Source organism: Corylus avellana, chromosome ca7, assembly GCF_901000735.1.
Source record: "Corylus avellana chromosome ca7, CavTom2PMs-1.0".
In the NCBI taxonomy this organism is placed as follows: domain Eukaryota; kingdom Viridiplantae; phylum Streptophyta; class Magnoliopsida; order Fagales; family Betulaceae; genus Corylus; species Corylus avellana.
This window is the reverse complement of record NC_081547.1, coordinates 4,874,017-4,901,973: the sequence shown is the minus strand read 5'-3', so window position 1 is coordinate 4,901,973 and position 27,957 is coordinate 4,874,017. Positions and strand designations below refer to the sequence as shown.

The 27,957-nt window shown below is 35.6% G+C and overlaps 4 protein-coding genes across 8 annotated transcripts; 3 read left to right on the top strand and 1 right to left on the bottom strand.

Annotated features, from left to right (window-relative positions):
• Positions 1 to 60: 60 nt before the first annotated feature.
• LOC132186220 (uncharacterized) lies at positions 61 to 12,166 on the bottom strand. 2 transcript variants are annotated; one of them, XM_059600081.1, is made up of 11 exons: positions 11,235 to 12,166; positions 11,008 to 11,106; positions 10,627 to 10,826; positions 8,008 to 8,201; positions 7,671 to 7,779; positions 7,250 to 7,563; positions 5,988 to 6,093; positions 5,683 to 5,852; positions 4,868 to 4,949; positions 3,130 to 4,749; positions 61 to 366 (listed from the first exon to the last, which is right to left on the bottom strand). In XM_059600081.1, the coding sequence occupies exons 1-11, from the start codon at positions 11,300 to 11,302 to the stop codon at positions 206 to 208; spliced, it is 3,123 nt and encodes a 1,040-aa protein (XP_059456064.1). In that variant the 5' UTR covers positions 11,303 to 12,166; the 3' UTR covers positions 61 to 205. The 2 variants fall into 2 exon arrangements, with proteins under 2 accessions (XP_059456064.1, XP_059456063.1); XM_059600080.1 differs by having other exon boundaries at positions 5,683 to 6,093.
• A 3,475-nt stretch (positions 12,167 to 15,641) lies between these two features.
• LOC132186374 (large ribosomal subunit protein uL5c) lies at positions 15,642 to 18,098 on the top strand. Its single transcript, XM_059600309.1, has 3 exons — positions 15,642 to 15,928; positions 16,492 to 16,692; positions 17,488 to 18,098. The coding sequence occupies exons 1-3, from the start codon at positions 15,677 to 15,679 to the stop codon at positions 17,827 to 17,829; spliced, it is 795 nt and encodes a 264-aa protein (XP_059456292.1). The 5' UTR covers positions 15,642 to 15,676; the 3' UTR covers positions 17,830 to 18,098.
• A 101-nt stretch (positions 18,099 to 18,199) lies between these two features.
• On the top strand, positions 18,200 to 24,287 carry LOC132186373 (sphingoid long-chain bases kinase 2, mitochondrial). Its single transcript, XM_059600308.1, has 12 exons — positions 18,200 to 20,152; positions 20,307 to 20,383; positions 21,287 to 21,340; positions 21,443 to 21,502; positions 21,818 to 21,895; positions 22,058 to 22,104; positions 22,222 to 22,262; positions 22,401 to 22,485; positions 22,567 to 22,681; positions 22,796 to 22,918; positions 23,031 to 23,131; positions 23,780 to 24,287. Exons 1-12 carry the CDS (start codon positions 19,972 to 19,974, stop codon positions 23,907 to 23,909), a joined length of 1,092 nt encoding a protein of 363 aa, XP_059456291.1. The 5' UTR covers positions 18,200 to 19,971; the 3' UTR covers positions 23,910 to 24,287.
• A 603-nt stretch (positions 24,288 to 24,890) lies between these two features.
• LOC132187608 (uncharacterized) lies at positions 24,891 to 26,947 on the top strand. Of its 4 annotated transcripts, none has more exons than XM_059601972.1 (6): positions 24,891 to 25,389; positions 25,697 to 25,851; positions 26,183 to 26,249; positions 26,413 to 26,456; positions 26,543 to 26,637; positions 26,723 to 26,947. In XM_059601972.1, exons 1-5 carry the CDS (start codon positions 25,035 to 25,037, stop codon positions 26,600 to 26,602), a joined length of 681 nt encoding a protein of 226 aa, XP_059457955.1. In that variant the 5' UTR covers positions 24,891 to 25,034; the 3' UTR covers positions 26,603 to 26,637; positions 26,723 to 26,947. The 4 variants fall into 4 exon arrangements, with proteins under 4 accessions (XP_059457955.1, XP_059457954.1, XP_059457953.1 ...); XM_059601970.1 differs by having other exon boundaries at positions 24,894 to 25,389; positions 26,413 to 26,464; XM_059601971.1 differs by having other exon boundaries at positions 24,892 to 25,389; positions 26,543 to 26,947.
• The last annotated feature ends 1,010 nt before the right edge of the window (positions 26,948 to 27,957 follow it).

Genomic DNA, 27,957 nt, shown 5'->3' with positions numbered 1-27,957 from the left:
ACTTCACCCAATCTACAGGTGGATGAAGTGTAATTAACCCACAATTTGACTAAAGGCGAATTGCAAGAAAAATCCATTAATTACACTAAGCCACCTAATTTCTCCGGAAAGAAGGATAATAATCCCATCATTGATGCAAGGAGTTACACATCTGATCAAGAGACGTTGATACATAGCAATATTCACAAGCACAACCACCAATCAACTATCTATACCCAAAACCCATGTCCAGTTCATGACCATAAATCCCCTGACCATGGCCACCACCGGGAAAAGACTGAATCTGCTTTGAATTTGACCTGAGTTCCAGCTCAATAAGCCTTTGGATGGCCTCTGGGTGATTACTTCCACCACCAACTTCAGGAGCTGAAAATAGATAAAGAATGAATGAGAAAAAAAAAAAAAAATGCAATTTCTCACATGATAAAAGGAAAATACAAATATCACCCTTGGATTTTGATTTTGTGTCAATTTGGTCCCTACACTATCAGTTTTACCAATTTAGTCCATGCATTTATGACAATTCTAACCTTCTATTAAAATTTTCCGCTAAATCTAATCAATGTTTTGTCAAATAGGTTAATTGGTTAAACGTCCATAATAGGTAGTGCAACCAAAATCCACGGATCCTTCTCCTTATGGGTGCGACAGTGTGGCTTTAGAAGGAATAGATAAAACTGGAAGCAAAAACAAGACAAGCTGTAGACAAAGAAGAATGAAAATCCTAGAAAAGAATGGAACTATGATGGGGATGGCCTAAATCTACCACTGGAAGTAGCAAACCTATGACCAGCTGAGTGAGTGAGAAGGAGAACAAAGAGAAATGAGTTATTATTTTGTAATATAAATTTGAGATAAAGGATAAATAATGTCATTTCACTATTACTAATGATATGGCAGAAAATCATATGCAACTCACATGACTAGATCTATTAAATCTAATAAAAACATAGGGTTGATTTGTCATAAATGCAACGTGCAGGGATTAACTAGTTCAAATTGAAAGTGTATGGACTAAATTGATACTCATATTCAAAGTTCAAGGGTTATATTTATAAATTTTTCCCATGATAAAAGCATAGATAATAAAAATCAAAGTCCAGCAGCACCTCGGAAGATTTAACATTCAGTTGGTCTATGGTACATTGAAAAAGACTAAATAATAATATTTTTTAAAAGTGCTTCGTCATATTTGGAGCTCATTTACAAAGACTGGTTCCTTATGGGTAGCATGGGTTAAGGAGTACCTTCTAAAAGGGAGAAGTTTTTGGATTGTAAGAGTCCCGCAATCCAGTCATGGTGTTGGAGGAAACTGTTACAGTTGAGAAATTTATCCAAGGTTTTCCTTCGGTTCAAGGTGGGTTCTGGTGATAGTATATTTTTATGGCATGATTGGTGGCATCCAGAAGGCACATTTATGAGAGGTTTGGCCACCCGAGTTATGCATGATGTTGGAGGTAGGCTCGAAGATAAGGTGTCCTTGCAGAATGGTCAATGGTGTTGGAGAGCTGCTCAGTAAGAGGATCTTGTTCACATTCAGAGTCAACTTCATGTTGTGGATATAGTTGAGCAAGATCAGGCTGTTTGGATCAATTCCAAGAAGGAGGTTCATTCTTGTGCTGATATGTTGGAGTTTATAAGATTTAAATGTTTGAAGGTTAGTTGGTGGAGGGTTATTTGGCACTCTTTCTCTATCCCTAGGCATGCTTTCAATCTTTGGCTTGCTGCAAAGAATAGGTTGTCTACGGGAGAGAATCTGAAATGGGGACTTATGGGTGACAATCTTCGTGTTTTTTGTAGAAGTTGCATTGAGGGAAGGTACCACCTCTTTCTTTGCAGTTTCAGCCGTAGGGTGTGGAGGCAAATTGTAAATATTTGCTTGATTTCTGATCCTGTTCTGAATTGGGATGATATTCTCTTATGGGGAGGCTGATTTGAAGGGTCGTTCCTTAAAAGCTTCTCTTTGTAAACTCAGTCTTGGTGCTGTGGTTCATAATGTATGGAGGCACCGAAATGATATCAAGCATAGTAATCAGATTAAGACCGAGGAACGAATTGTAAAGCAAATCGTTTGGGAAGTCGGGACTCAAATAATGAGTAAGAGTCATTTTGGGATGAGTAGAGAAAATGTGGCACTCTGCAATAACTGGAACTTTCTAGTAACGCTTCTGATGTGATGGCTCTATGGTGCTATTTCCTTGTGTGTATTGCTTTGCTTTGGCTCTGTATAGTTGTAAGGTGTTGATTGTAAGTTTTTCTTCTGTGATTCCATTTCAGTTTAGCAGCTGTTTTGGTCTCCGTGTCTGTCTGCAGAAGTTGGGTTTGGAGGTAGTTTGTTGCTGATTAGCAACGGTGTTCCAGTTTTGACTTGAGTGATTGTTGTTTTGATTATTAGGTTATAAAAGTTTTGCTAATACATTATTAAAAATACACACACAAAACAGAGTGTGATTATGCATCCAGCATTACTTTCCACATACATTGCGAAGTAATTCTAGAAGTCTCTTTTGTGTCACTCTTGTGTTCTTTCAAGAATAATGTAGCTCTTAAAATTACCATTTGACCAAAATCCAATAATGATCAATCACAAGCCCAATGCTGATTTTAAGAGCTACATTATTCTTGGAGGGACACGAGAGGAATTGTGTGAACCCCGGTGACAATGGTACTCTCACTTGATGGCCACCTCATGGAAAAGAACTCATAAAAGGCTGCTCTAGTCAGCCATCTAAATTGTAACATCAAGGTAAATGAAGTGGAGAGGATTTCAATAACTTCACATTCAGGTTACCAGTGTGAAGCAAAGTCTCGTTCTATTTGAAGAATTTTTCAGTCACTTCCAAAAATAGAAATTCATAAATTTCATTGAAACTAAGTTTCATAAAGCTGACTTCTAAAGGGCAAGCTTTGACTTGATCAAGTAGAATCCTATAATCCTAAGGCAAGACAAACTTGGGCAGGTGAACCATGTGTAACACAATTTGGTCACAAATGCAACCATTTCAGTGAAAACTACCACAAGCCAATCAAAATACACAAGGGAAGCAATTAGTCACATAGTTGATCAAAAAAGCATGTAATAATGAGAAAAAAAGCATACACAGACTAATAAAGCAGTAAGTGCTTTACCTGGCGGTCGCATTCCAAGACCAGCAAAGTTGGGCTGCCGGTGACCAAAAGGAAAAGCTTGCAGTGGGTTGAGTTCAGGCGCAAAACCAGTCATCTGATTGTTAACATGAGGAGGCAGAGGTGCACCCCTATTTGGCTGAGCCGGCATTGGTGCACTCCTGGGAAATCCTTGAAGCATGTGAGGTGGAGCGAAGTTGCCTGACATATGCATCTGTTGCAACATAGGGTGATGACTGGGAGAATCAAACCCAGTCAATCCAGTGCTAGGGTGATGGAACGGAGGACGAAGAATATTTGCAGGAAATTGATGATTTGGAGGATCATGACGGATGATTCCCTCTGGTGGCATAAACTTCATCTGAGAAGTAATATTACCAGGATGAGAATCTAATGGATGGAATAACGGTCCTGCATGATTAGAATGAGGGGGGTGAAGCTGTGGGGAAGATGACTGGATGCTAAGATTCTGATAGGGAACATCAGGCTCCCTCACATCATAAGGACCACGAAGAAAAGGTGGACCTTCTTGACCTCCCATGAAAGATCTTTCATCTTTGAAGATGTTGAAAGCTGCTAGTTTTTCAGCAATGTCAACTTCAGTGTTTGGGAAGGGTAACAACTCAGTTCTAGCTGTATTCCCAGCAGTCGCATAGTTTTGAAGGTTCAAAGGAGCATTAGCTGTAATCAAGCTATCCTCTTCAGGAAGTCGCATATCAACAGGGCCGTCAAAGCCATCAAGCTTAGACTTTAATCGAGTATGAGGCTGTGCTGAATCCAGTCCTCTTTGAAGATCATCAAAACCTAACCATTGCTCTTCAATCTTTACAGGTTTGGTTTGCAGTCTTTGCTTGGAGGTCAAAACATTGCTTTCATAACTAGTTGTATTGGACCCAATTTCATTTTTAAGAACAAGGCCATCATCCATAACAGGAAAAGGAAACTCATGAGGCTGTGAAACATCAACTCTCGCAGACCCAACTGAGCCTCTCTGGACGGAAACTGGTGCTCCAACTGACTGCAGCTCCTTCATAAAAGCAGTTCCAAAGAGTGTTTCAAGAGTCAGATTCTGTGAATTGGAAGATTTATCAGCATTTACCTCTTTTGTCTGAGGTGCAGTGTCAAAACTTGCCCCGTCACTGTTATGTGGTTTATCTGAAGATCCGATGTCTAGATTGGGGGATGGTGCAATATCTTTCAGGCCTGTTCCCTTCTGTAACAGTGAAAGGAGGTGCTGAGATGCATGATCATCAATATTAGCTTTTGGCTGCTCAGCCTTTGCATCAGGAATGCTCAAGACTTGAACAGGTGGCCGCAAAGTCGAGCCACTTTCGCTAATTTCTGACAAAATTGACTGTTCAAGGTATTCACAAGTAAGGACAGCTGGAACCGCCTGAGGTTTATTATTCTTGTACAACTGCTCAGAATTTTCAACTACAGCAGATGTTATATTTGAAGTCGTATGCCCCTCTGCAGGTTTGGAGCTTTCAGAAGGAAAATTAGGTAAAATGTTCTCAGTATTCTTCAAATCAGAAACCTGGGATCCAACTTTCTCACCACCAACAATCAAAGAGAGCAAGTCATTTGGCCCGCTGGAGGAGAGATCATCCACCGGTTTCTTTTCTGCAATAAGATGAAACGAAGAATCAGAGCTTAAAGCATATTATTTGATATCAATGTATAACCAATTTAAGTTGAAATACTCCAAAAAATTAAATATTCAATATCGATACAAGCATACCTTCTTCAAGAAACCAACGAGCAAACTTGGAAGAATGGGCAGCACGAGGGCTCCAAGCCTCATCTGCTTTACTATCATGATGCTACAGGCAACAAAAAGATTTGTGAGGGATACAACATGTTGAGGACATTGTAACTAAAACACGAAAACGAAACATTTTTTCCAAACACACATCCACTTCTACAATAATATGTATGTCAACCAAAAATTAGCAATGCATCCATTCATAGGACGAAGAAGTGAAGAACCACTGCAATGCGCAGTTGAAAAAGATCTGATGAAAGATTTAAAGGCAGATCATACATTTAAAACTAAAATTCAACCAATAAAATTGATTTGACCTCACGTGGAACTTAAATTAGAACCAAAAGAGTACATACAGAATACACCATTATTTATCAGTTGCTTGACCAAATTTCCTGATAAGAAAGCATGCTTGTATTCTATATGTATTCTTTTCATGTCAACATGGTACAGATTCAGTGAATAAAAACTAGAGCAGAACTCATCATTAATAAACCTTCAACAACCTAACTTTTCGACTCCCATTTATGAGGTAAACAGATATCAATAAAGACATCAGTTAGACAAGTTAATTACACTCATATGCCAAATATCATGGAAACAACAGAAAGAATATCATGGCAACAGCACATAAAAAAATATATATCATTTTTTTTTTTTGTAATGATAAATCAAAAATATATCAATAATTAGTTGTAAAAGATTTTAAACATTGAATTGACATTACAGTGAACCAAGAAAAAGGGAGTATGAAAGTGGTATCAAGAAATTCTATTAGAAATCGTGATTACCTCAGTGAAACTAGAGGACCCACCATCGCTTGATATTAAAGTGGAGCCAAAAAGCTTATCTAGGATTGAAGTTGAATGAACTTGATTGGATTCATCAACTATTTTATTCCCTGTCACCTTCCCAGCATTAAGCTCAATGGCTTCTATATTTTCTGAAGTTTCCAAGGCTTCTGAAAGATGAGAAGTATTGTGCAATTGACTATCCACATAAATTGTCTTACTAGATGGTACATTCAGATTCTTGTCACTCTTGTTACTAATTGAAATATTAATAATAGTGCTTCCCAGTTGCTGCTCAATCAAACCTTTCTGCTCTGCCGATTGTTTCTCCACTTGATTATCGGAAGTCCCATCTAACATTTGGTTACCTTTGGCATTTGAAAGGCTGTTCCCAAGTTCAGGATTCACAACCTACAGAAGCAGCAGACACATGTCCTATTACCGAGAGGAAAAGCAAAAGATGACACATAACACAACTCAATCTTGAGTCAACATATATTTGCTATTAAAAAAAAAAAAAAACCTAAGCCAGCATATACTGAACCTAAACAGCAGAATGGTCAGCAAGTGGAAACCACATACAAGTGACAGTCCACCATATATTTAACAAACCTAAGCCAGCATATATTTGAATTATCATATAAACACCACATACAAGTGACGATCCCATTCTTCGTTAACAAGAAATCTATTACTTATCAAAAAAAAAAAAGAAAAAAGAAATCAGCCTTGCAAGATACAACATTTCTTGGCATTCTTAACAAGACTACAAAGAATCAGTAGATAATATGACCCTCCTAATAGGTCAAATATCTAATTAATAAGTTTCCTACAAAAACCATCCTTCATTAATAAGTTTTTTTTTTTATATATAAGTAATGTTATATTTATCAAAAAGCGCAAAAGGGCACAACTCTAGTACATAGGAAGTATACAAGAGGACGCCTAAGAAACCATCCTTCATTAATATGTTAGAGAACACGTATAAACAGCATTCCTAGAAACATATATGAATGTATTAAGTAGCAGTACAAATACTTACAACTCTTGAAGCCCATGGAACTGCAGGTTAAAAAAAAAGAAAAGGAGGAAAAAAAAAAAAAGAGAAAGCAAAATCCCCCTTCCTCCCAATAATTTTTAGGCTTGTTAAGTTATAACTGTCAAGGGATCTTATATTTGCATTTTATTCATTATGATGAGGGTTTACACTTCAGAGAAAGTACCAAGTTCAGGTAGAGTTACTTGATATTGCTACTGACTTTTCAGCTACTTCCTGATGACTTCTCATACATTAGAATATCTTCCAATAAACTAGGAAAATGCAAGCAAGGCAAAATTGTGATTTGAAACTTCAAAGAAAATGGAGCTATACTTCCAAATCAAAACAAAATAGCAAACTGCTTATTTGAGCCACTGTATCAAAAAACCAAACAATTAAAGAACAAAATACTTGAAGCAAAAAGAAAATGCATGACCAGCCAACTTCTTAATGCATTTCTCTTATTTCTTTCTCAAGATAACCAACTTCCCCACGCATATAAATCTGATGAAAATAAAAGATGGTTACCTCCGTTGTACGGGGATGAATTGCAGGCTTGGGTCCAGAGTTCCTTTCCGAAATCGTGCTTGCAAAACCTGGTGGTACAAGTGGTCTGGATTGAGAAATTTGTGGGGGGAGAGAAGGTTTTTCAGAATCTTTATTCGATGTTTTTATTATCACGGGGTAATCAGACTCATTGCTTCTATTCAAAAGTCTCTTCTCATCTTTTGAATCCTCCAGCAGAGTGGTTAGGTCAAACTCATCTTTACGCTTATCTGGATTTAACTTCTGCTTTTCTTGGAATGCTTTATGTTGTTCCTTTCTCATTAACTCAAAGGAAGCTGAAAGGCAAGTCACCAATTTTAAACTTGCACATTAGAGAAGCAGTTTAGCAGTTAAGATTCATATATACACATACAAGTCAATCTGGCAGAAACATGCAAATTACCTCTTCTCTTTCTTTCCTCTTCTGCTCTATCCTCACTTGTATACTCAGAAGAACCAAATGTTTCATCGTTGAGTGAATCATTGCCTTCCCTGCGTGAGTGAGGTACTGCCTGAAGAATACATGGTAGGAAAAATCACATCAGTTTTTAGGAGGCTCATCCAGCATGAATTGCAACCTTTTTTCATTCTGTTTGCAATACATTTATTCTTTAAGCTAGATAAGATCATACAAGAACATTAAAAACTTGATGCATAACTCCAAGTCCACAACTATAGGCATTACGGTACGATATTTTTCTAAACTAGCATTGAGAAACAAAAACAATAACAATCCTAACCTTATAAGGACGAGGAGGATGGTATGGCTCATTGCTCTTACTAAGCTGGACGGGTTCATTAGCTCGAATCTTTGGAGCCGACACTCCGGCTGCATATCCAGATGGTCTTGGAAAAGAACCACTACCAAGAAGTCCATCATGCTCAGGAACTTGCCAAGATCGCCGAGGTTGGTTGCCATAACGTCTACCAGAATCTGCATATCGATGCGAGTAGTCAAATGATACAAAAGACAGGTTACAGATCAGTTGCTTGTTCTAGACAAACCCACAACCAGCACACCACTTGAAAAACAAAATATTTTGTGATATTACTGGAAAATTAGGCATTGCATGACAATGCTTTATGCAGTACCGAGATAGGCATAGATAGAATGCTCAATTAAATTATAGAATGACAATAGAACATTTACCAACGCAATCTATTTCATTTGCTTTCAGGACACATATGAACAACACACAGGCATTAAGAAGGGGGTAAACCCACGTTGATTAGGTGACAGACATAAATCGACATGTCTGGATACAAGAAGACGCTAAGGTTAAAAAATGTTAAGTAAATTCTTTTAAGACATCTTAGAGACTGAGTTTTGAAAAGATGATAAATTTTTTAGTCAATTGGATATTGCAAGACAAGATTTTAATAAATAATTGATTGTTACAACAAATTTAGTGAGCCTTTGTCCCAAAGTATTTGACTTGTTAATTAGCAGTCTAGTACAAAAGGAAGGTGCTAAATATATGTTGTAAGCCTGGCCTTTTCAATGAACTATTATAGGTGATTACACCAGCTCACCCAGATGACATATATAGCATAGAACAAACCATGGTGATAATAAGAAAAATAAAAAATAAAAACCTTTTTTCTTCTTTTAATTGATGATTTACACACAGACCTAGTGGCTCCTTAACCCACATACCTTCCTCCCATTTTATGGAGGAGGTATGACTTATGCTAGAGCCAAATGGATAAAATAATTTCAAAGGCACCAATATTTTTTTTAACAAGTAACACAATTTTTTTTTTTTTTGATAAGTAAAGATATATTTATCAAAGGCGCAGAGGGGTACAACCCTAGTACACCAGGAGTATACAAGAGAGCGACTAAGAAGAAGAGAAAGAAGAAGAAAATCTAAAAAGAAAATCTTGGAAGCTGATCACTATAGGGTTGAAGAAAAAAACACAAGAAGCGCAATCGAAGTACATAAGAATACAAGAGAAAGCACCAAGCTAGCAAAAGAAAGAAGATCAAGAAAAACATGAAAGTTAGAAATGTTCAAGTAAAAAGCAGTTGCCAGTGAACAGGGTCTTGAAGAAAAAATCATTTAGTTCTACCACTATTTATTTATGGTCTTCAAAACTTCGATCATTTCTTTCTCTCTAAAGACATAACCATCTTCCATATAGCAGCATTCCAAATTCTACCAAAATACCCTTTCCAACAAGCAAAGAGATCTACCACTCGACTAGGCATAACCAACGCCAACCCAACAAGGCTAAAGAAGGAATTCCATAGGGCTCTAGCCATCTGACAATGTAGTAAAAAGTGGTCCACTGACTCCCAACTCAACTAACATATAGTAGGGAATTTTCCGCAATGGATGAAAGCCTAACAAAATGCAGCACCAATCAACCACAATGACATGCCACTTTCTAAGATTATCCACTATTAGAATCTTCTCTAAGGCAGCCGACCAAGCAAAGAAAACCACTCTCAAGGAAGCCTTATTCCTCCAAATACTCCTCTAAGGGAAAGGAATACTATTTGCGGGGAACAAGGACATTGTAGTATGACTTAACATCAAACAAACTTCTCTTGGAATGAACCCAACAAAGCTTATCTTTGCCATCTTGTCCAAATCTGAAGGAGTACAACAAATTGAAGAATAAGATAAAGAGATCCACCTCTCAGTTGTGAGCCACTCTGAGAACATTAACATTTCATTGATGAGAAACACTAGAAAACTCCAAATGATCTACCATAGAAGCATCCTTACAACGGGCCAAATAGAACAAGACTAGAAAAGTTTCCTTGAGGGCCTGATCCCCACACCACACGTCATACCAGAATTTAATTCTGAAGCCATCTCCAACCTCAAATTTAGTATGACTAGAAAACTCTCCCCAACCCTTCTTGAAATTCTTCCATAGCCCCACCCCATACGCCCCCACGAACCTCATGAGAACACCATCAACCCCACACACTACCATATTTAGAGTCCATAACTACCCTCCATAAGACCTGTCTCTCATGAACATAACGTCAAAGCCACTTTCCCAACAAAGCTTGGTTGAATGAAAGTAAATTGTGGACCCCAAACCCTCCTTCAGAGATCAGAGAACACGCCTTAGACCAGGTGTGCTATGCAAACACAACAGACTCATCAGCCACGTTTCAACACGTAATTTTGCATGTCAAAAGCCTACTAACTATTGCAAGATCCATATTGGAAACAACTTTATCCAAGATGACTGTTACACTACACCAAGAATAAAAAATCTAAATATGCACACATAAGCATAGAAAAAAAAATGCATACACGACTATACACACACACATATTAAACAATTTAATAGTAATCAAAATATCAACATAAGCATGGACTAATCCAATGTCTTACCTGACTCCCAATCAGATTGTGAGTCACTGTCTCTTTCACTCCGTACAGAACGACTTTCCCATCTTCCCTGGACACCCCGAGAATAGCTACTCAAATCCCCTCTGGTAGGTGGGGATGAACCATATTCATTACGCCTGAAACTTTGTGATGACAAACCACCAGAAATTCTTTGCCGATCTTGGAAAGAATCCTCCAACTCACTAATTTTGTTTAATAAAAAAAAAGGATTAAGAACAAGGCATAGTTAATGCATGGGTAAACCAGAAGCAGAAACCAAAGCAATGCTACGCAGACTAAACACCGCATTCTTTCTTCATAATTCACAAATTTGGACCATACAGATAGATTTTACAAGTCCACATATAAGAAGTAAAATCTTACCTTAGAATAGATGGGTCAAACCCACCAGGCAACTGTTTGCAAACATCCAATTCGCATAATGACAATAAGAACTCCCTTGTATATGAAAATCTCAACTTCCTACATCATTAAAACAATTTTTTTTAATCAAAGACACAAAAAGGGAAGAAGCAAAAACAAAAGAAATATTCAAAAAGAGAAAATTCAACCATGAAAAACTGGAAAAAAAGCAAAAAGAAGTTCGTTACTTGTGTGATTCATGATTCGTTTCCGCCGGCTGGTCCAATGAGTTTTGGTCTTCGTTCTCTGAGCTCATTCTGCAAAGTTTAGTAAAAACAATATCCTGGTAGCAAGAAATCCGCGTGCGGCCTCAGCCAAGGAAACAAATACTCGGAAAGCTTCAACAACTCTAACAAAATCCCTTGCCCATTAAAGAATGCCCAGATATCATATCACCATTTGAACCACTAAAAACACCCCCACCTCCTTGAATTTTCAACAAGTATATCCATATAATGATAATCCAACTCCTAATTCAATAGACTACGCTGGTAAACCCTATATTTTAGTGCAACCAAAGTACTAATTCCGGCTCATCCATCGATTTTTTTAGCATTTCCAAGCAATATTTCAACCCCAACTTATCTAAATCAGATCAAAATCCAAACTGCTAACTCTAAGAGCTTGCTTCTCCTTTCTACGATCTACCTCAACCTTCAATAAAACCCCAACGAAACCAAAAATTCAGACACCACCCAAACTCCCTCTCCGCAATTCCAACGATCTTCCACAAACCTATTCTCAGAAATTCAATCCCAAAACATTCATATGTATCTCACAAATCAAAAGCCGAATCTCGCACGATATAGGAAATGAATCAAGAAATTATCACCATAAGTTCCCGAATTTCGATGAAACTAGCTCTGTATAAGCATAGCGAGGCACAAATTCTAGGGTTTCAGTTTAATCTAGAAGAAGCTCCAAAAATTTAGGGTTTTGATATAGCTGGATCGGAAAGAAGAGAGAGACCATTACAGTAACGGACCGTGAAAATTAGGGTTTTGATCTGTGGGTTTTTGCATCTCTTTGTTGGAAGCAATCGATGAGAGAGAGAGTTTTAAGTGTGACAGAGCGAGAGAGAGAGGATGGCCGATGGTATGTCTTCCCGTTCGCTGTTGCAGAAAATACCATCACATTTTCACATCACTTAGTAAACAAATAAAAAAATAAAAAAATAAAAAAAATTATGCGAGAAAAAATGAATCGCACGCGCTTGTTTGGTTCGTGAACAGCACGCTTTCGTTCTTTTGTACATATATGGTCCTCACAGATTTCGATAACCAATTAGACCGGAATCAAAAGTATTGAAGAGTTTAAAGATTATTAATTATATTGTTAATATCAGTTCAAATTAAACTAATCATTATACTAAATAGTAAAGTTTGATTTTTTCTGCAGTTTATAAAATAATCAGATAATTTCATTATTCATAATAATATTGCAACAGATATTCATAATAAGTATATTTTCCCCTAAAACAATATCTACGTGCTATATTTTTCATAATAAATTTTGTGACAATTAAATTTATGAAATAATTAATTTTTATTGTAATACACCAACATTTTTAAATGCATTTTCTTTATTCATTAATTATTTTATTTGTAATCCTCGTTTTGGTCATTTTAATGATAGTTTTTACCTTTTGTTTTTCTTTCATTTTTTGTATAGAATAGAAGTGTCCTATAAATACTACTACTTAAAATAAAATAAAATAAAATCACAATATTTTCATCGATAATTATTGATAATTATTTGCTTAGCAACTACAATATTCTTAATAAAATCAAGACTTTCTTCCAACCACACCTGATTTAGGGACTGATGGAGAGTTGTTCTCACAAATCCACTAATATATAAGCTGCTTTATTAGCCTCTTTACTTATTGAGTTAAGGAATTACATAAAATAAATATCATGATTGGCATTTCACTGCCTTATGAAAATTTATACTCGTTCTCAAGGGGTAGTTCAATCGAATGGAAACCACGCCTCATGAAGCTAGCGGAGGTCACTAGTTCGAATCCCCCTATCCCCTATTGTGCGGATATGTCAAAAAAAAAAAAAAAAATCTATACTCACGTTTTTTTTAAAAAAAAAAAAAAAATTACAATTAATTGTTATTGAGTAAATGTAAATTACATGATATATTAAATTTTGGATTTATCTATGAATAAAAAATCATTTCACTATTTATTCACAATTACTACGTATAAATTTTAATCACGAGTTATATTGTTTATATTAATAACCTTAAATTTTTATATAGTATGTGATATTATCTAATGAATCTTAACTTTATATTTATATTATATAAACAAATGAAACTTAATATTTATGAGTTTATTTATGAATAATTGAGTTTTAACTTATTTATTAGGGACAACTTCACTGAACCCTGAATTGTCATTACTTTTGCCCTTAAAGCTCAATTTTTCTCAATATATCCATATTTCAATTGTTCACAATCTCACCTATCTATTAACATTTTGCAAAATACTCCAATTTGTTTTAGAAAAAAAAAAATTACAAATATTAAAGCGTTAGTCCGAATTTTACGGCATTTGCAAAAATATTCATGTCTCAATCTAAGCCAGGCTATAAATATTAGCTCTCAGGCTTTCTCTCCATATTATTCATATGAAGTGCAATTGAGTAACACTCTTTTTTGATTTAAAAAATATATAAATAAATAAATCTTCAAGGAGTAACTCTAGTTTTAAACTATGTCTAACAAAGTGGAGGTCACTAAAATCCCACCTCCCTCTTTTCCTCCCATTGTGCAGAATTGTCAAAGAAAAAAAAATAGTAACAATCTATTATTTTATTTTATTTTATAAAATTGTTGGAATTATTAGTAAGCAATTTGAATCCCAATCTATATCATTTGGCACGTACTTGGTATTATTCTTTCAAGCATGTGAACAAAATATAGGTAATGAAAAAAAAAAATCAATCATTTTGCAAGGTTTTTTTTTTTTTTCTAATAATCATTTTGCAAGGTTGACTACAAATTCTTATGGATATGGTAGTAGTTGATTATTATGGATTTCATTGGTATTATTATATATATTGCATTTGAATTGAGTAATGCTAATTATTTAAAAAAAAAAAAAAAGGGTAATGTCTGTCTTGTCCCCATTTGTCCTTGCGCAGTAACATGGGGCAGGTGGCTTATGCATTGGTTAGAATAATCCCACGTTTAAGGGGTAGGTGGGAAAAAAGTGGCAATGAAATGCGGGTCTAAACCTTATTACCTTGGGAAAAATAAAATAAATAAATAAAATTGGTATGGTTTATTGTCAATTATAACTTATTAATACATATTTCAACAAAATCCAAGTATATTTCATGTCGAGTAATACTACAAGTTATTATTGTATCACTTAAAGAATAGTGTGGCTTCTAAAATTACTATTAATCTTATGATTAATCATAATTGAATTTTAATTAAATGATAATTTTAAAAAAATACCTTATTCTTAGAGTGACACAACATATATACTATATAAAATAAAACGTCTACATAATATACTGAAACTGTAAGAGGGAAACAAATGAACTAATATAGTAATATATAAATAAAAACTAAATATATTCATTATCAAATATCAATAATCTATAACAACACAACGAAGGGTTTCATTATAAGCTTGAACCAGAATTATATATGGGGCCATATGGCCAGCTATGTAAATATTTTTCCAAGCATAATTTGTTCCTTGATGTAGCACATTATTGATCCTTTATTAATATAAATCATAACTTTTTTTTTTTTTTTTTTTTTTTTTTACAATAAATCATGACTCATTTAATTATGATGTTAAAAAGTGTTGGATTTGGTTTAGGGGTTGTAAAAAAAAACTACAGCTACGTGTCATAGTAATAGTTTAGAGTTAATTTTAAATTTTTGACGAGAAAGAAAGTGAGTGAAATTAATTCCAAGTATAACTCAAAAGTGTTTATCATGTCTAAAAAAGGGCATTTAAGCCTTCTCACAAACACCTTTCATTTAAATATTAAATTCAATTTAAGACACAAATAAAAGGTAGAAAGAGGCAATTAAATTGGTTACTCTATTTGGATGTGACAGAAGGGACTTAAACAACAGAAATTACAAACGCTTACTAATTTCAATTAAATTATTGTTCGACTCAGTCCCGTAAAAATATAAATTTACCTAACCACTTAAAAATTGCCTTAAGGCAACCACCGCTGGTGATGGTAAATGGTAATAAAAAAAATTTATTACTTGAGAGAAATGTTTTTACTTGAAAAGATTAGTGTAAACGAGGTCCATAGCGAAAAGATTAGACGACGGGATGTCACGTGGTACTCAACCACTACGCGTAGCATAATCTTTTCGCAAGACGACATATCATGAACGACCTGTAGCACAACCACCCCTAGGACTACCCCTTATCCTCTTCTCTTATATTCAGAGATAGCTGGACACTAAAATCTACCCTTGCTGTTTATAATTTTTACAAAAAACCCACAAGACCAACCAAAGCCCTCGGCATTCTGGTAAATAATTTCCAATTAAAGCCTATTTCGCCATCATTTACTCTAAAACCCCACCCTCCTCCTGCCAAAGGCTCTGTACGCACTTGACAGTGTGACAACCAGTCATGGCGAGTCCCTCTATCTTACGCTCCGCGACGTCGTCGTTTCACGGCCAGTTCCCGCTCGTTTCGGTCCCAGTGTCCGCCCGAGTCCCTCACGGAAGTCACGGAGTTCGGGTCGTCTCAGTGAAGGCGATGACTGGGGCAGTGCTGGTGGAGAAGTCGGAGGCCGAGAAGGTCAATCGGCTCAAAGCCACCTACCTCGAGAAAATCATCCCCAAGCTCAAGGAAGAGTTCTCGTACAAGAATATCCACGAGGTAACTATCTTTTTCGTTTGTACTCATTAGAGTAACACATCAATGAATTATATGAATAATTGGATTATCTGGATTTGGCTCATTAGGGGTTTATGGGGGTTTGATTTTGGAGCTGAAGAAGAGCGTTTTGGAGATTATGATATATCGATTTTTTATTACTGCTTTTAGTTGTGTATTGGCTTATTGAATGAGGTATATTTGTTTTAAGGGAAATGGTTTGAGGTGGGTTTTGTTTGGTTACTGAGAAAACTAATCACCATTAATAAAAAATCAACTAATTAGAGTTTAGTACTACGTAGATGAGCTCATGAGCTGGTCGTTCCATTTTTCTGGAGTCTGAGAAAAACAGAACATAGAAATAAATTTTCTTTTCGTTTGTTTTCCTTTATTTATTTTCTTGGTAGCCAAACAACAACATTATCGATTGGAAAAAAAATGGGGGGCCTTTTGGGATTTTTTGTTTGAGTTATTGTTCATTTTGTTGTCAGCAGATTTTGTGCTTTAGTATTTCAAATGGAATAGATCATGAATTATTTTTCTATCTTCAATTTGGCAATATATAGGTTCCAAAGGTTGAGAAGGTTGTGGTGAATTGTGGTATTGGGGATGCTCAGCAGAACTCAAAGGGTTTGGAAGCGGCATTGAATGACCTGGCACTCATTACCGGGCAGAGGCCTATAAAGACACGAGCAAGAGTTGCCATTGCCACCTTCAAGATCAGGGAAGGTCAACCACTGGGGATTGCTGTCACACTAAGAGGAAGCGTAAGCATGTTTTGTTCCTTCAAGTGTGGTTCTTATTATCTGAGCTGCTCTTAAGTTTGTTCCATTGATTTCTTCAATTTAGATTTTAGGGATATATGCTTTTTGTTGTCTGTAATGGTAGTATGTAGACCTAAAGGTTCATATCATCTTTTGATTTTATAATATATATATATAATCATTTGATTTTGATTCTCGATTGAATTGAATTTTATCTTATTTTGTAACTGGTAGTGCTTGAAATTGACCTGACCTGAATTATCTTATACTATCAACACAAACATTTTATCTCATGTGATGGAATTTTCATTGTTATTATGGTTATTAGTTTTTTTCATCGTCTCTTTTGAATGTGTCAGATAACATTGTGAATGCTCTAGACGATCTTGTAGACATCATTGCAATGATTATTCACTTGATTTTGACATGACTATTGTAGAGAGAATAGACAGAAGAGAAATAGTAGAGATGATGACTGTGCTCATCAAATCACAATGACTTAATTGCAAGAAATTGCTGTTCCTTATAATTGGTTTTCTTTAAGATTGTCTCTGTGTTTGTCTGCATGTGCCTATGGCATGTTTTTTCTTAAATATAATGGATTACTTGCCGCAAACTCTGCCATTCTCACATTGAACGAATCATAACCTATTTCTTGCAATATACATCCTTGTGCGTCTCTGTATTATCAAGAATTCAGTAATGCATCTTTGCCCACAGGATTATAAACTGGCATTCATTGCTTTTACCATACATATTAATTTTTTTTGCTTTATGCATGTTGTTTGTTTTTGACAGATAATGTATTCCTTCTTAGATCGGCTCATTAACTTGGGATTTCCTAGGACAAGGGATTTTCAAGGTGTAAACCCAAACAGCTTTGATGGAAATGGGAATTACAGCGTCGGGATTCGTGAACAGAGTGTATTTCCGGAGATCCCATATGATGCACTTGGTAAAGGAAGGGGAATGGATGTTTGTATTACAACAACAGCTAAAACTGATCAAGAAGCCCAAAGACTTTTGGCTCTCATGGGGATGCCATTCCGAGAGGGTAGTGGCACTACAACTTTGATGCGCAAAAAGAAGCTGAAGGCTCACCATTTTGATTCAAAATCAAGGGGCAGATCGCGGAGATAAGTGTTCCTTTTCTTCTTTTTTTTCCCAAGACCAAAGATTGAATTGCATCTTTTTGCTATTCTGTTGTATGTTTGCTCGTTATGCCCTTAGTGATGATGTTAAATGGAAATGATTTGGATGTGTAAATCATGCTGTTGTAATTGTGTAGTTGTCTTTCACATTTATATCATTTGGGCATATTTATTGTCTTTCCTTTCTGAAGAGGAAAATACTTCTTTATAAGAGTTATCTTCTCTGTTTTTATCAAATTCTTTGGTGCTTTTGACTGATTAAGGAAGTTTGATTTCTTACTGTCATTTAAGCAAGTCTACTAGCCTACTTCCCATTACTATTTGCTGAACTTAACAAGGAAACTGGCAAGTGGGTGGTATATGGCTTTGTTAAAAAAGTGTCAATATGTTGCCCTAATACCCGGAGTAATTTTGACTTGTCTATTGTTTGAGAAACAAAAATTGCTTGTGTTGCCCTTCATATCTACGCCTTCATGCCATAGCAAGCTCTCTCTCTCTCTCTATTGTTTGAGAAACAAGAAGCAAAGATCAATAACTGAAAATCGGCTTTGGAAAATTCTTTGGGGGTAATTGTTAATCGTATTCAGGGAAGTCACAAGAACTGCCAAGCCATTCTCATTATCGAAATTGAAGCTCAATGGTCTCCTCCTTTTATATGGATTTGGGATTAGCAGATGGAATTTGGTTGGTTTGATATTGATGATTGTGGATTTTGATTTGTAGATATGGATTAGCAGATGAAATCTTGCTATATCCTAAAACTAAGTAATCGAGAATATTGTTCCAACCACAATCTAGCAATTGAAGTTCACTCAAATGTATTGAGATGATATGACATTGGAAATCAGCGATTGAAATTCTTTTTGTAACTTTTGAACCGCTTAAACATTGGTGACTAATCCCTAATTTCAGGCTAGGGGAGTTAAAATGAAATTTTATTTCAAACTAGATTGGATTAAATTTTAAAATATATGTGAGAATTAAAAATATGTGTATTTTAATTATGTCAATTTAATAAACTAAATTGTAGAAAATTAGTCGGCAATTTCTTGCTTAACTAATCTAAGCCACACATGGACCTTGAGCAGAAACGGTTAAGATTTTGTAAGTTGATTAGAGTTCCTCTCTCTCAATTGCCAACTTCTAAAGTGCATTTCGCATGAAAGATAAGGCCAAACTCCAAAGATGCCACTATCGGCAACTGTAGCTACAAATTCTGCTTGGGATTGTTAGCTTTTGTCATTTTCCATAATTGTGGCACTATGAGATGCGGCACATTGCATCTTGATTCTCTTGATCGAACATTGAGGGGTGGATGTGAAGTTTAACATTTGAATATATATTTAGATATAATTTTATCTAACAAATCTGATGTGTCACTTTCAACTAATCATTGGATTTATCTTTGTTAAGTAATAAAATAATAATAATAATTAATTTAGAGTGCTACATCAACATTATTAAATAATTTATGGCAAAAAATAAAAAATAAAAAAAATGAGATATTGAATGAAATTTCGATTCACACTTCTCATGTGTTCAAGAGATACGTAACAATTTTATAGACTAAAGGTCTGTTTGAGATTATGATTTCAATAAGTGCGATTTTAATTCGCACTTTTTCAAATAAGTATCACATAGCCTGTTTATAGAAATCGCAAATTTTTTTTCATATTTTAAATGAAATGCTTTTTAAATCGTAATACTAAATGTATTATGTTTTGTGATATATTTTAAAAACGCAGATTATTCTTGCGAAATCACAATCCCAAATGCCCATTGCCTAACACAATTTACAAGAAAACTCGCTAAATTCATAGTTTTAATCAATATTTTCAATTGTCGTCACTCAAATGAGTTTTTAATATTTTTCAAAAAACCGTTTTTTTTTTTTTCTCTCTCTTTTATTTATTTTCTATGAAACCGTTGTTGTTCTCACTTCTCAGTATAAAAATTAAAAAAACCATATTGTACTTGAGAACGATCGCCAGAAACCGGATCCAATCCGAGGTCAACGGATTATGTTTACAAAATCTCTGATAAAGTGGCGCTAACAAAGCAGGAACATCGTTTAAGGACAGGTATCTAAAAAGGCAGGTACTTAACCGAAAAAGCACTGGAAAACAAAAAGATGTCGAGCATTTACTATCAGATAGCATTGGGAAGAGTGGGAGTAGCAATGGCAAAACCCTCGGGTTTCAGAGCCGAGCAACCCCTGGCACCTGATCTCTCCGCCGACCGTTCGATTCACCGAGGCGGGCCCTCCTCCACCTCACCCCGCCGCGACATCGTTTTCGTCGTCAATCCTCGAGGTCTCTCCTTGTTTTCTCCGAAGAATAGGCCTATTCAATTTCCTTTTTCTTTATTTCGTTTTGAGCAATCAAATTGAAGAGCATTATAGGTCCTCAACGAAAAGCTTCAGCTTCAATGACTTATTAATTTTTTTTTGGCTTGAAATTGGAGCAGGTGCAAATGGTAGAACGGGTAAGGAGTGGAAGAAATTACTTCCGTATTTAAGGTCCCGCCTCGGTAGAGAATGCAATGTGAGTTCTCTCTTTCATTGAATTGTTTTTTTTTTTGTTCTTTTCGTTGTCAAGTGAACGATGTTAATTATCTCGGATTACACTGAATATGCATGAACCTGAGAGATATTCCGCCCCGTTTAAGTCACTATGAAATCTTGTGATGATGATTTTTCATGTATAAAATTTTATTCTGGACATGATGATAGTGGCCATTGTTAAATCATTACTTCAGTCCTAAACACTTAAATTGATAGGAAATAGTTAATTGTTTAATTTATTCTTTAATGCAGATTTTCCTTCACGTGGAGGGCCTCAAATTCTTCTTTAATAAGTAAACCCAATAGGTAAAATATTTAATTGAAAATATAAATATGGGTAACCTGTGGAGCCAGTTTTGAATCAGGACTTTAGATATGGTACTATGTTAAATTACTATTTATCCCAAAAGCTTAAGTTAATAAAAAAATATAGTATTTAATAATTTATTTAATACGTCAACATACACTTTTCTCTATGTCAGGATCTTCATGTTTTTGTATTTTAGATGAAACCAATTATATAATTAGTCGATTCATTTTAATTTTCTTTGTTCTTATAATTCTTTTTGATCTCACATACAGACTAATCCAAATTATTTAGATTATATTGTAAAGAATTTCACTACGTTGTGGTAATTATTTAGGCATGATGGAGGATGTGGAGTGCTTTAGTTTTTTTAGAGTTCCAATGTATTTTAAATGTATAATGTTTGTAGTGAACTCATTTTTCTTTACCTTCACAAGTCATTTGTGATGATATTGATCACATCAACATTTATCCAGTCTATTGAGGGATGTTCCACATCTGTTACATATTTGTGCAAAGTCATTTGTTTTCTTGAGATTTGTTTCAGTTTGTGATGATTTTGTGTATTGTGGCCAGATATGTGAATCCTTGACTTCAGGTCCTTCTCATGCAATTGACATAACGAGGGAGGTAGGGATTGGAGCCTTTGTAGGTTGGGCTTGAACCTATTTTAGGTTCTGTTAAAGGGGTGGTCATTATTAGTTCTTCTACACTTAATCTTCTTGTATGCAGGCTATACGGGAGGGTGCAGATGCTGTGATTGCAGTTGGAGGTGATGGAACTCTTCATGAGGTGTTCAACGTTACATTTAACTCAAAACATATATTTACATAAGCAATTTGCTAGGATGAATGGATTTAATAAAGAGACAAGAATTTACTCATCGAGTATTCTGTTGTATAAACAATGGCTTCTGCCCAATTGCGGGCAAATATAAGTTTGTTCTAGATTTTGGTGTGAAAATTTTCTATTGGATTGTAACAATATGAGGAGTTGATATTTGGCAATTTTTTAAGCTTGGTAATTCATGATATTCACATTATTTCATACAAAAAATGTATTTAATAAAGAGAATGCTACTGATCCACATGGACTTGCAATAAGCAGGTTGTTAATGGCTTCTTCTGGGATGGAAAACCTGTTGCTAATCATGAAAGAGAGGTTGCTCATCCAACTGCACTTGGTGTGAGTGATACCATCAGTCTATGGTAGTTTTGATTTAGATCCTGCTTTCTGCTCATCTTAACTGCAAAATTCAGTCAACTGTAACTTGTTAGTCTGATTTGTGATCTGGTTTGCATGGATTTTTCTAGAGGAGATATAAAATTTTATTGTGCCTTCCTACAGCTCATACCCCTGGGGACTGGGTCTGACTTTGCAAGAACATTTGGCTGGTTAGTTCATGTCGCTTCGATCTCATTTCTCTTGATTCCATTTTCCTGTCTAATTTTAATTATATATTACATGTTCTAGATCATTAATTGTAGAATCTATTTTCATACATTCATCAGGAAAAATGATCCTCATGAAGCCATTGAACGCATAGCTAAAGGTACCTTTCAGTTTTCGTTTAATCCTTCTGTCCTTGTGCCATGCTTGTGTTGGTCCAAGACTTGAGGAGCTTCCACTAACTAATTCTTCATGTACATGACTTTGTCATTTATACTGTGCTAAGAAAGTTGTTTTTCAGGGCTGAGATCAAGGATAGATGTTGGGGTTATTAGTAGAGAACACGGAGAATTACACTACTTCATTAATGTTGCTGATATTCATTTGTAAGGTTAACTTGATGATTTTAGATTGAACGTTAAAGCTGATATTAAATATGTCACTACTATATCTATAAAATTTTGCAGGAGTGCAAAGGCAGGTTATTATGCTTCTAGATACAAGAGATTCGGAAATTTGTGCTACGTTCTTGGTGCTTTGCAAGCCTTTGTGGGGCACCGTAATGAAGACCTTAGAATCAGGGTCAGTGCAGTCAAAGTTCAAAAAAATAGTTTATACTTTTCCTTAACATTACAGAATTCTAGTCTTCTTTTATTTGCACCAAAAGTTTTGTTTATATGCTGTTTGTGGTTATAGGTCAATGAGGGTGAGTGGGAAGTATATTCTCAAGTGACAGCCATTTGCATAGGAAATGCTAAATATTTTGGTGGTGGCATGAAGATTACACCAAACGCTCACCCTAGCAACGGAAATTTGGAGGTAAAAAAGTTTTCCTGTGAATCTCCTTCCTAACTGATTGCCAGTTGTTTTAAATAATTCAAATTAGGTGCTTTGCCTTTAAATTTGAATTTGCCAAAAACTTTCTATGCAGGTTGTGATTCTTCAGGACTTCAAGTGGTATGACTTTATCCTAAAATTACATAAGCTATACAAGGGAACCCATTTATCGGTGGAAAATGTATCTTCAAAAAGGTTTTCTCTCTCTTTATGAGTGATGTGTTACATTGTTATTTCTGAAAAATGAGTGTAAATTTTCATATGCTTAATATTTAAACACCTTCTGTGACCCCCAAATTTTCATACACTTTTTGACTTAGGAGCAGCTTATTGTGGTAGGTAACAACTTGTAATTTGAATTTCTTTAGACTTGATTTTCATCTTGAGGATGTACTCTGTAATCAAGTTTTTCACTCTCCTTTTGCTGTGGTCTGGTTTATTTGAGGTGTGTTGCATGTGCTAGTATTTTGATTTACCTTAGATGCATTTCAGCTACTAAGATATTGCTATATTAAATTTATATTCATGAACTTGTGTAGTTAAAAATTACTTTTGAGTATGGTGCTACATATCAAAATCAAAGTTCATGAAGCATTGTACTTTTAGTTTTAATTTTTTGGAGAAAAAACAAAAATTGGTGTATTTTGTATGAAAACTCAATTTAACTTTAATAAACTATCTATTAGCATACAAAAATGCATGTAATTCTCATTTCTTTAATATTTTACTGGCGATTAAATTTGATCAGTTACTAATCTATTATGTCTTTTTTGAATTAACACTAAAGTGGACTCTTGGCGTCGCCACTGGTACCATTTAAACCTTTTTTTGTCTCTGTTGCAGTGTGCAGTCAATTGAAGTGGAGCACCTCTCAGGCGGTGGCAGCATATACATTCAATCTGATGGAGAACATTTAGGGTTCCTTCCTAGGAAGATTTGCAATTTACCTGCTGCAATTGAGATGATATGCTGATGCAAGCCCTGGAGAATGTTTCAAGTAATGTACAAGGTTGCTCATTTGCTTGAAGTGATTCATGTCTCTACTGATCTCTCTTTTTTTCCTTTTTTCCTTTTTTTCTCATTATTTTTTATTTATCAAAAAAAGAAATGAGAGAAAGGAACAACCCAACCAAGGGAATTAATGTGCGAGTCTTTCTGAAGAGAGGGAAATAAGTGACATGTATGGCATTGATTTGAAGAATCCAAGAATCCCTTTAGAAAAGTATGTCTTAGATTTTGTCTGTAACCCATGATACGAACCAATTTTTTTTTTTTTTTTTTGTGTTTGGACTTGGCAGTTCCAAGTAGTGGCCCATTTTAGTTTTCAAAAGGTTTGGTATTCGTTGACAAATGTAGTGTAATGTTGACCTTTCACTAGCACTCCGAATGTGGCTTGAGAGAAATAAAGGGACAACAAATGACGAAGCTTTCATTGTATTTTTTTGTTTGAGGAACTTTTTTTTGTATTTTCTAGTAATTTGTATGGTAGACAACGACGTGAATTCTTCCTATAAACATGGGGTTGGGCTGGGTGGGGCAGATGACAAAAGAAGTTTCTGCAACTTAAAAGAAGGGCTGCAGGACCTACTTGTCGTCTTATTCTGCAACCTTTCTCTAAAAATTTGAACGGTCTAATAACAGGAAATCCTATTCCGGTTAGGAATAAAAATTCTTAACAATTTTGTTGTATGGAGTTCGAATATCAAATATGAGAGAATTCTTATAGGGTTTACGTGTCCGACCAGGCTTCGGACAGCCGGGTGCTCACATGATGAGACATGTAGGCTCTCTATAGGATATTTTTTTTCACATTTTTTGATCAAATTAATGGCAATTCGGAAAAAAAAAAAAAAAAAGAAGAGAAATCCGAATCCCCTAAATAAACCAATTAGCTTTCGGGTCCGTGTCAGTGAGCCCATTCGTTTGACCCGACTTGATGAAGCACTTGTGTGCTCCTGGCCATAGAAAATCTGCTTCGGTTTTCTATGGCTGCCGTTATTTAGGCCTAAGATACTTGAAAGAACCCGCGGGAGACGGCTCCAACTTCCAACTACCAAACACTCTCTCTCTCTCTCTCTCTCTCTCTCTCTGTAGAAACATGGCAGCTATTCTCTCCTTTGCTTCCATCACTCCCCATCTCAATTCCCACCACCACACACTCATTTTCAAACCAAATTACTGTCCCAAAAAGTACAGATTGCGATGCAATGGAGAGAACCCAGGAAGCAATTCTTCGAGTAGTCGAGAATCCGAACCCGAGAATGCGCTGCTCAAGATAGCTTGGTATGGCTCTGAGCTCCTGGGAATTGCTGCTTCGTTCTTCCGTTCCCCGTCAAATGTTGAAGCTCCTGAAAGAGTTCTTGAGCTTGCTGGAGATGGGTCAGCAGTGATTGAGCGTGCCATAGTTGTGGAGACCATCAAAGATGACTTTGAAAGATCATATTTCGTCACAGGTTAGACAAACCCCCGTAAACAAATTTTACTGAAACTTTAGCTTTTATATGAGATTCTGATTTTCATTTTCTCTAGCCTGTGGCCACAAGCATAATACACAGATAAACCCTTTCTGTTGTTTCAGAAGAGGGCTGTCGGGCTATGTTCTTTGTTGCTTCATATGCTTGTTTTGAAATTCAATTGCAGGTTTTCTTAGTCCAATTTGACTTTTTTTCTGTCGTGCCTTAGAAATTTCTTCCCTTTTCCCTCTTATCTATTATGAGACGATTTGGCCTAACTGAACATTCTCCCTTTTCCAATGACTAGGGAACCTTACACTTGATGCTTATGAAGAGGATTGTGAATTTGCCGATCCAGCTGGTTCCTTTAAAGGGCTTCGCCGTTTCAAAAGGAATTGTACAAATTTTGGGTACCTTATAGAAAAGTCAAGTAAGCAGCTGATGAAGTGGGAAGACTTTGAGGTGAGCTTTGGAATCTCATGTTTAGGGTTGCGGTTGAGAAATAAAGTTTTTAAATAAAAAATATTTTTTGACAAAAGTTTTATTTTTAAGCTTACGTCAAAAATACGTTATGGGCATTTTTGACAATTTTTAAACTTTTTAGACCTTTAAAAACGCTTTCAATTTTTTTTATCAAACATATATTTTTTTATTTTAAACGAGCTTTTTAAATTTTAAAAGTACTTATAGGCACTTCAAACACACACCCAATCGGCCCTCATTCCACGTCTCTTTTATCATTTGAAGTTTCCTGGTTTGCCATCTCAGACATCAAATCCTCCTGTGATTGCAGGATAAGGGAGTTGGGCATTGGCGATTTAGCTGTATCATGTCATTTCCTTGGAAGCCCATTCTTTCTGGTATGTATTATGTTCTTATGCATCAAATTGTTCTAGCCAATGAACTCATTGGCGCTCTTTTGTAAACAGTTTCTTCTATTAAAGGCATCATAACATATTCACAAAAAACAAACCTGTTATATTGACTAAACCTGTGTATCTACCTACCTCTTCTATGCTGCAGCAACTGGGTATACAGAGTATTATTTTGACACACAATCAGGAAAAGTAAGCAGGTAAAAGTTTCACAATCTTATACATTCTTTCTATCTTTCCAACATTATCATTCTTGAGCTCTCCATGAAAATCTTCAGACATGTGGAGCACTGGAATGTTCCCAAAATGGCTTTACTGAAGCAAATTCTGAGGCCTAGCAGGGGGTTATGGAGCAAGAGAGTAGGTGCTTAAGGTATACATTGATGAAGCTTGTAGCTGAGTAGGTTTTGAAAAGATATACATTCCCAAATAATACTCAAATAATTATATGTTGATAGAAAAAGGTCGAGATGGTGACACTTCTCTCAAGACTGATGATTCAGTTGCTGTGATCTGCTTATGATCAGCATTGGAGATTTTCTCTTGGAAGCATTAGTTCAACTAGAGTTTATAGGAAAGAAAGAGATTTTACTTATTTGTGAATTAATATCGTGTTTAGAAAGAAATTTCTGCTTTTGGCATTTTTCCCAAACATTTGATCTTGCTACTGGTTTGTCACTTGTCACTGGTGAATATGATTTAGATAGTCAAAAATAAATTGATAACCCAAACGCTTGATTTATCCAAAATTTCAGAAGTTGCCAAAGTTTAAATACCTACCAAGAATGAATATTATTGTCATTGATTCAAAAAAAAAAAGCATTCGGTGCAGAAAATAAATAAAATGTATGGATCTTGCCACATAAGTCTTTAAGGACAAGTATAAAAAAAGTAAAGCAAGTAAAGAGGGGGCTTACCATTTTACCTTCAATGGAATGGCCATCTATCTCCTCGCCTTTTGAAGGGTGGTTAGCCGCCCCAAATGACTGGTTCGACTACTCCAAAAGGTGGATAGAATGGTTTGACCACTTCCAAGAAAGATATCGACCATCTCATTGGGGATGAGGGGTAGTTGATTGCCCCAAACCCTCGAAGGTGGTCGCACTACCCTATCCCTCCCCCACTCTTTTGAGGCGATCGACAATTCGCTCAAAGAGTAAAATAGTGGTCAAACACCCCCTGGGGGAATGGCCAATCACCATCTTGAGGAGTGACCGACCACCTCAAGCAGACCACCCCTTCACTTTTTTTTTTTTTTTTTCCTTCAATGGCTTATGTGGCAAGATTGAAATAATTCATTTTGAATGAACTGTCTAAATCTTAAGAATCGCAGGAGACCTTAGTCAGTTAATCCTAAAGGTAATACCATTGACAAGACAAACTCTTCATTTTGCATTGAAGTTCTTCCATTCAGGTCCATGTTGCTTCTTCTCCATTTGAAATTTTGAATCACTTCCTTTCTTCTTGAATGTTCTTTTAAGCTTGTGCCTTCTAGGGATTACTATCTATAACCAATGGAAGTTTTAGAGGATTTAATTGTTCTTGAATGAAGGTTTGGAACCTTCCCCCAAGCCTTGGGCTGAATATTTTTTCTTTGTTCCCCCAAGATTTTGGCCGAATATTTTTTTATTTGTTCATTGCATGTTTAACCCACGAGTTGGAAGAGGGTTCCAAACCTTTATTCAAGAACCAT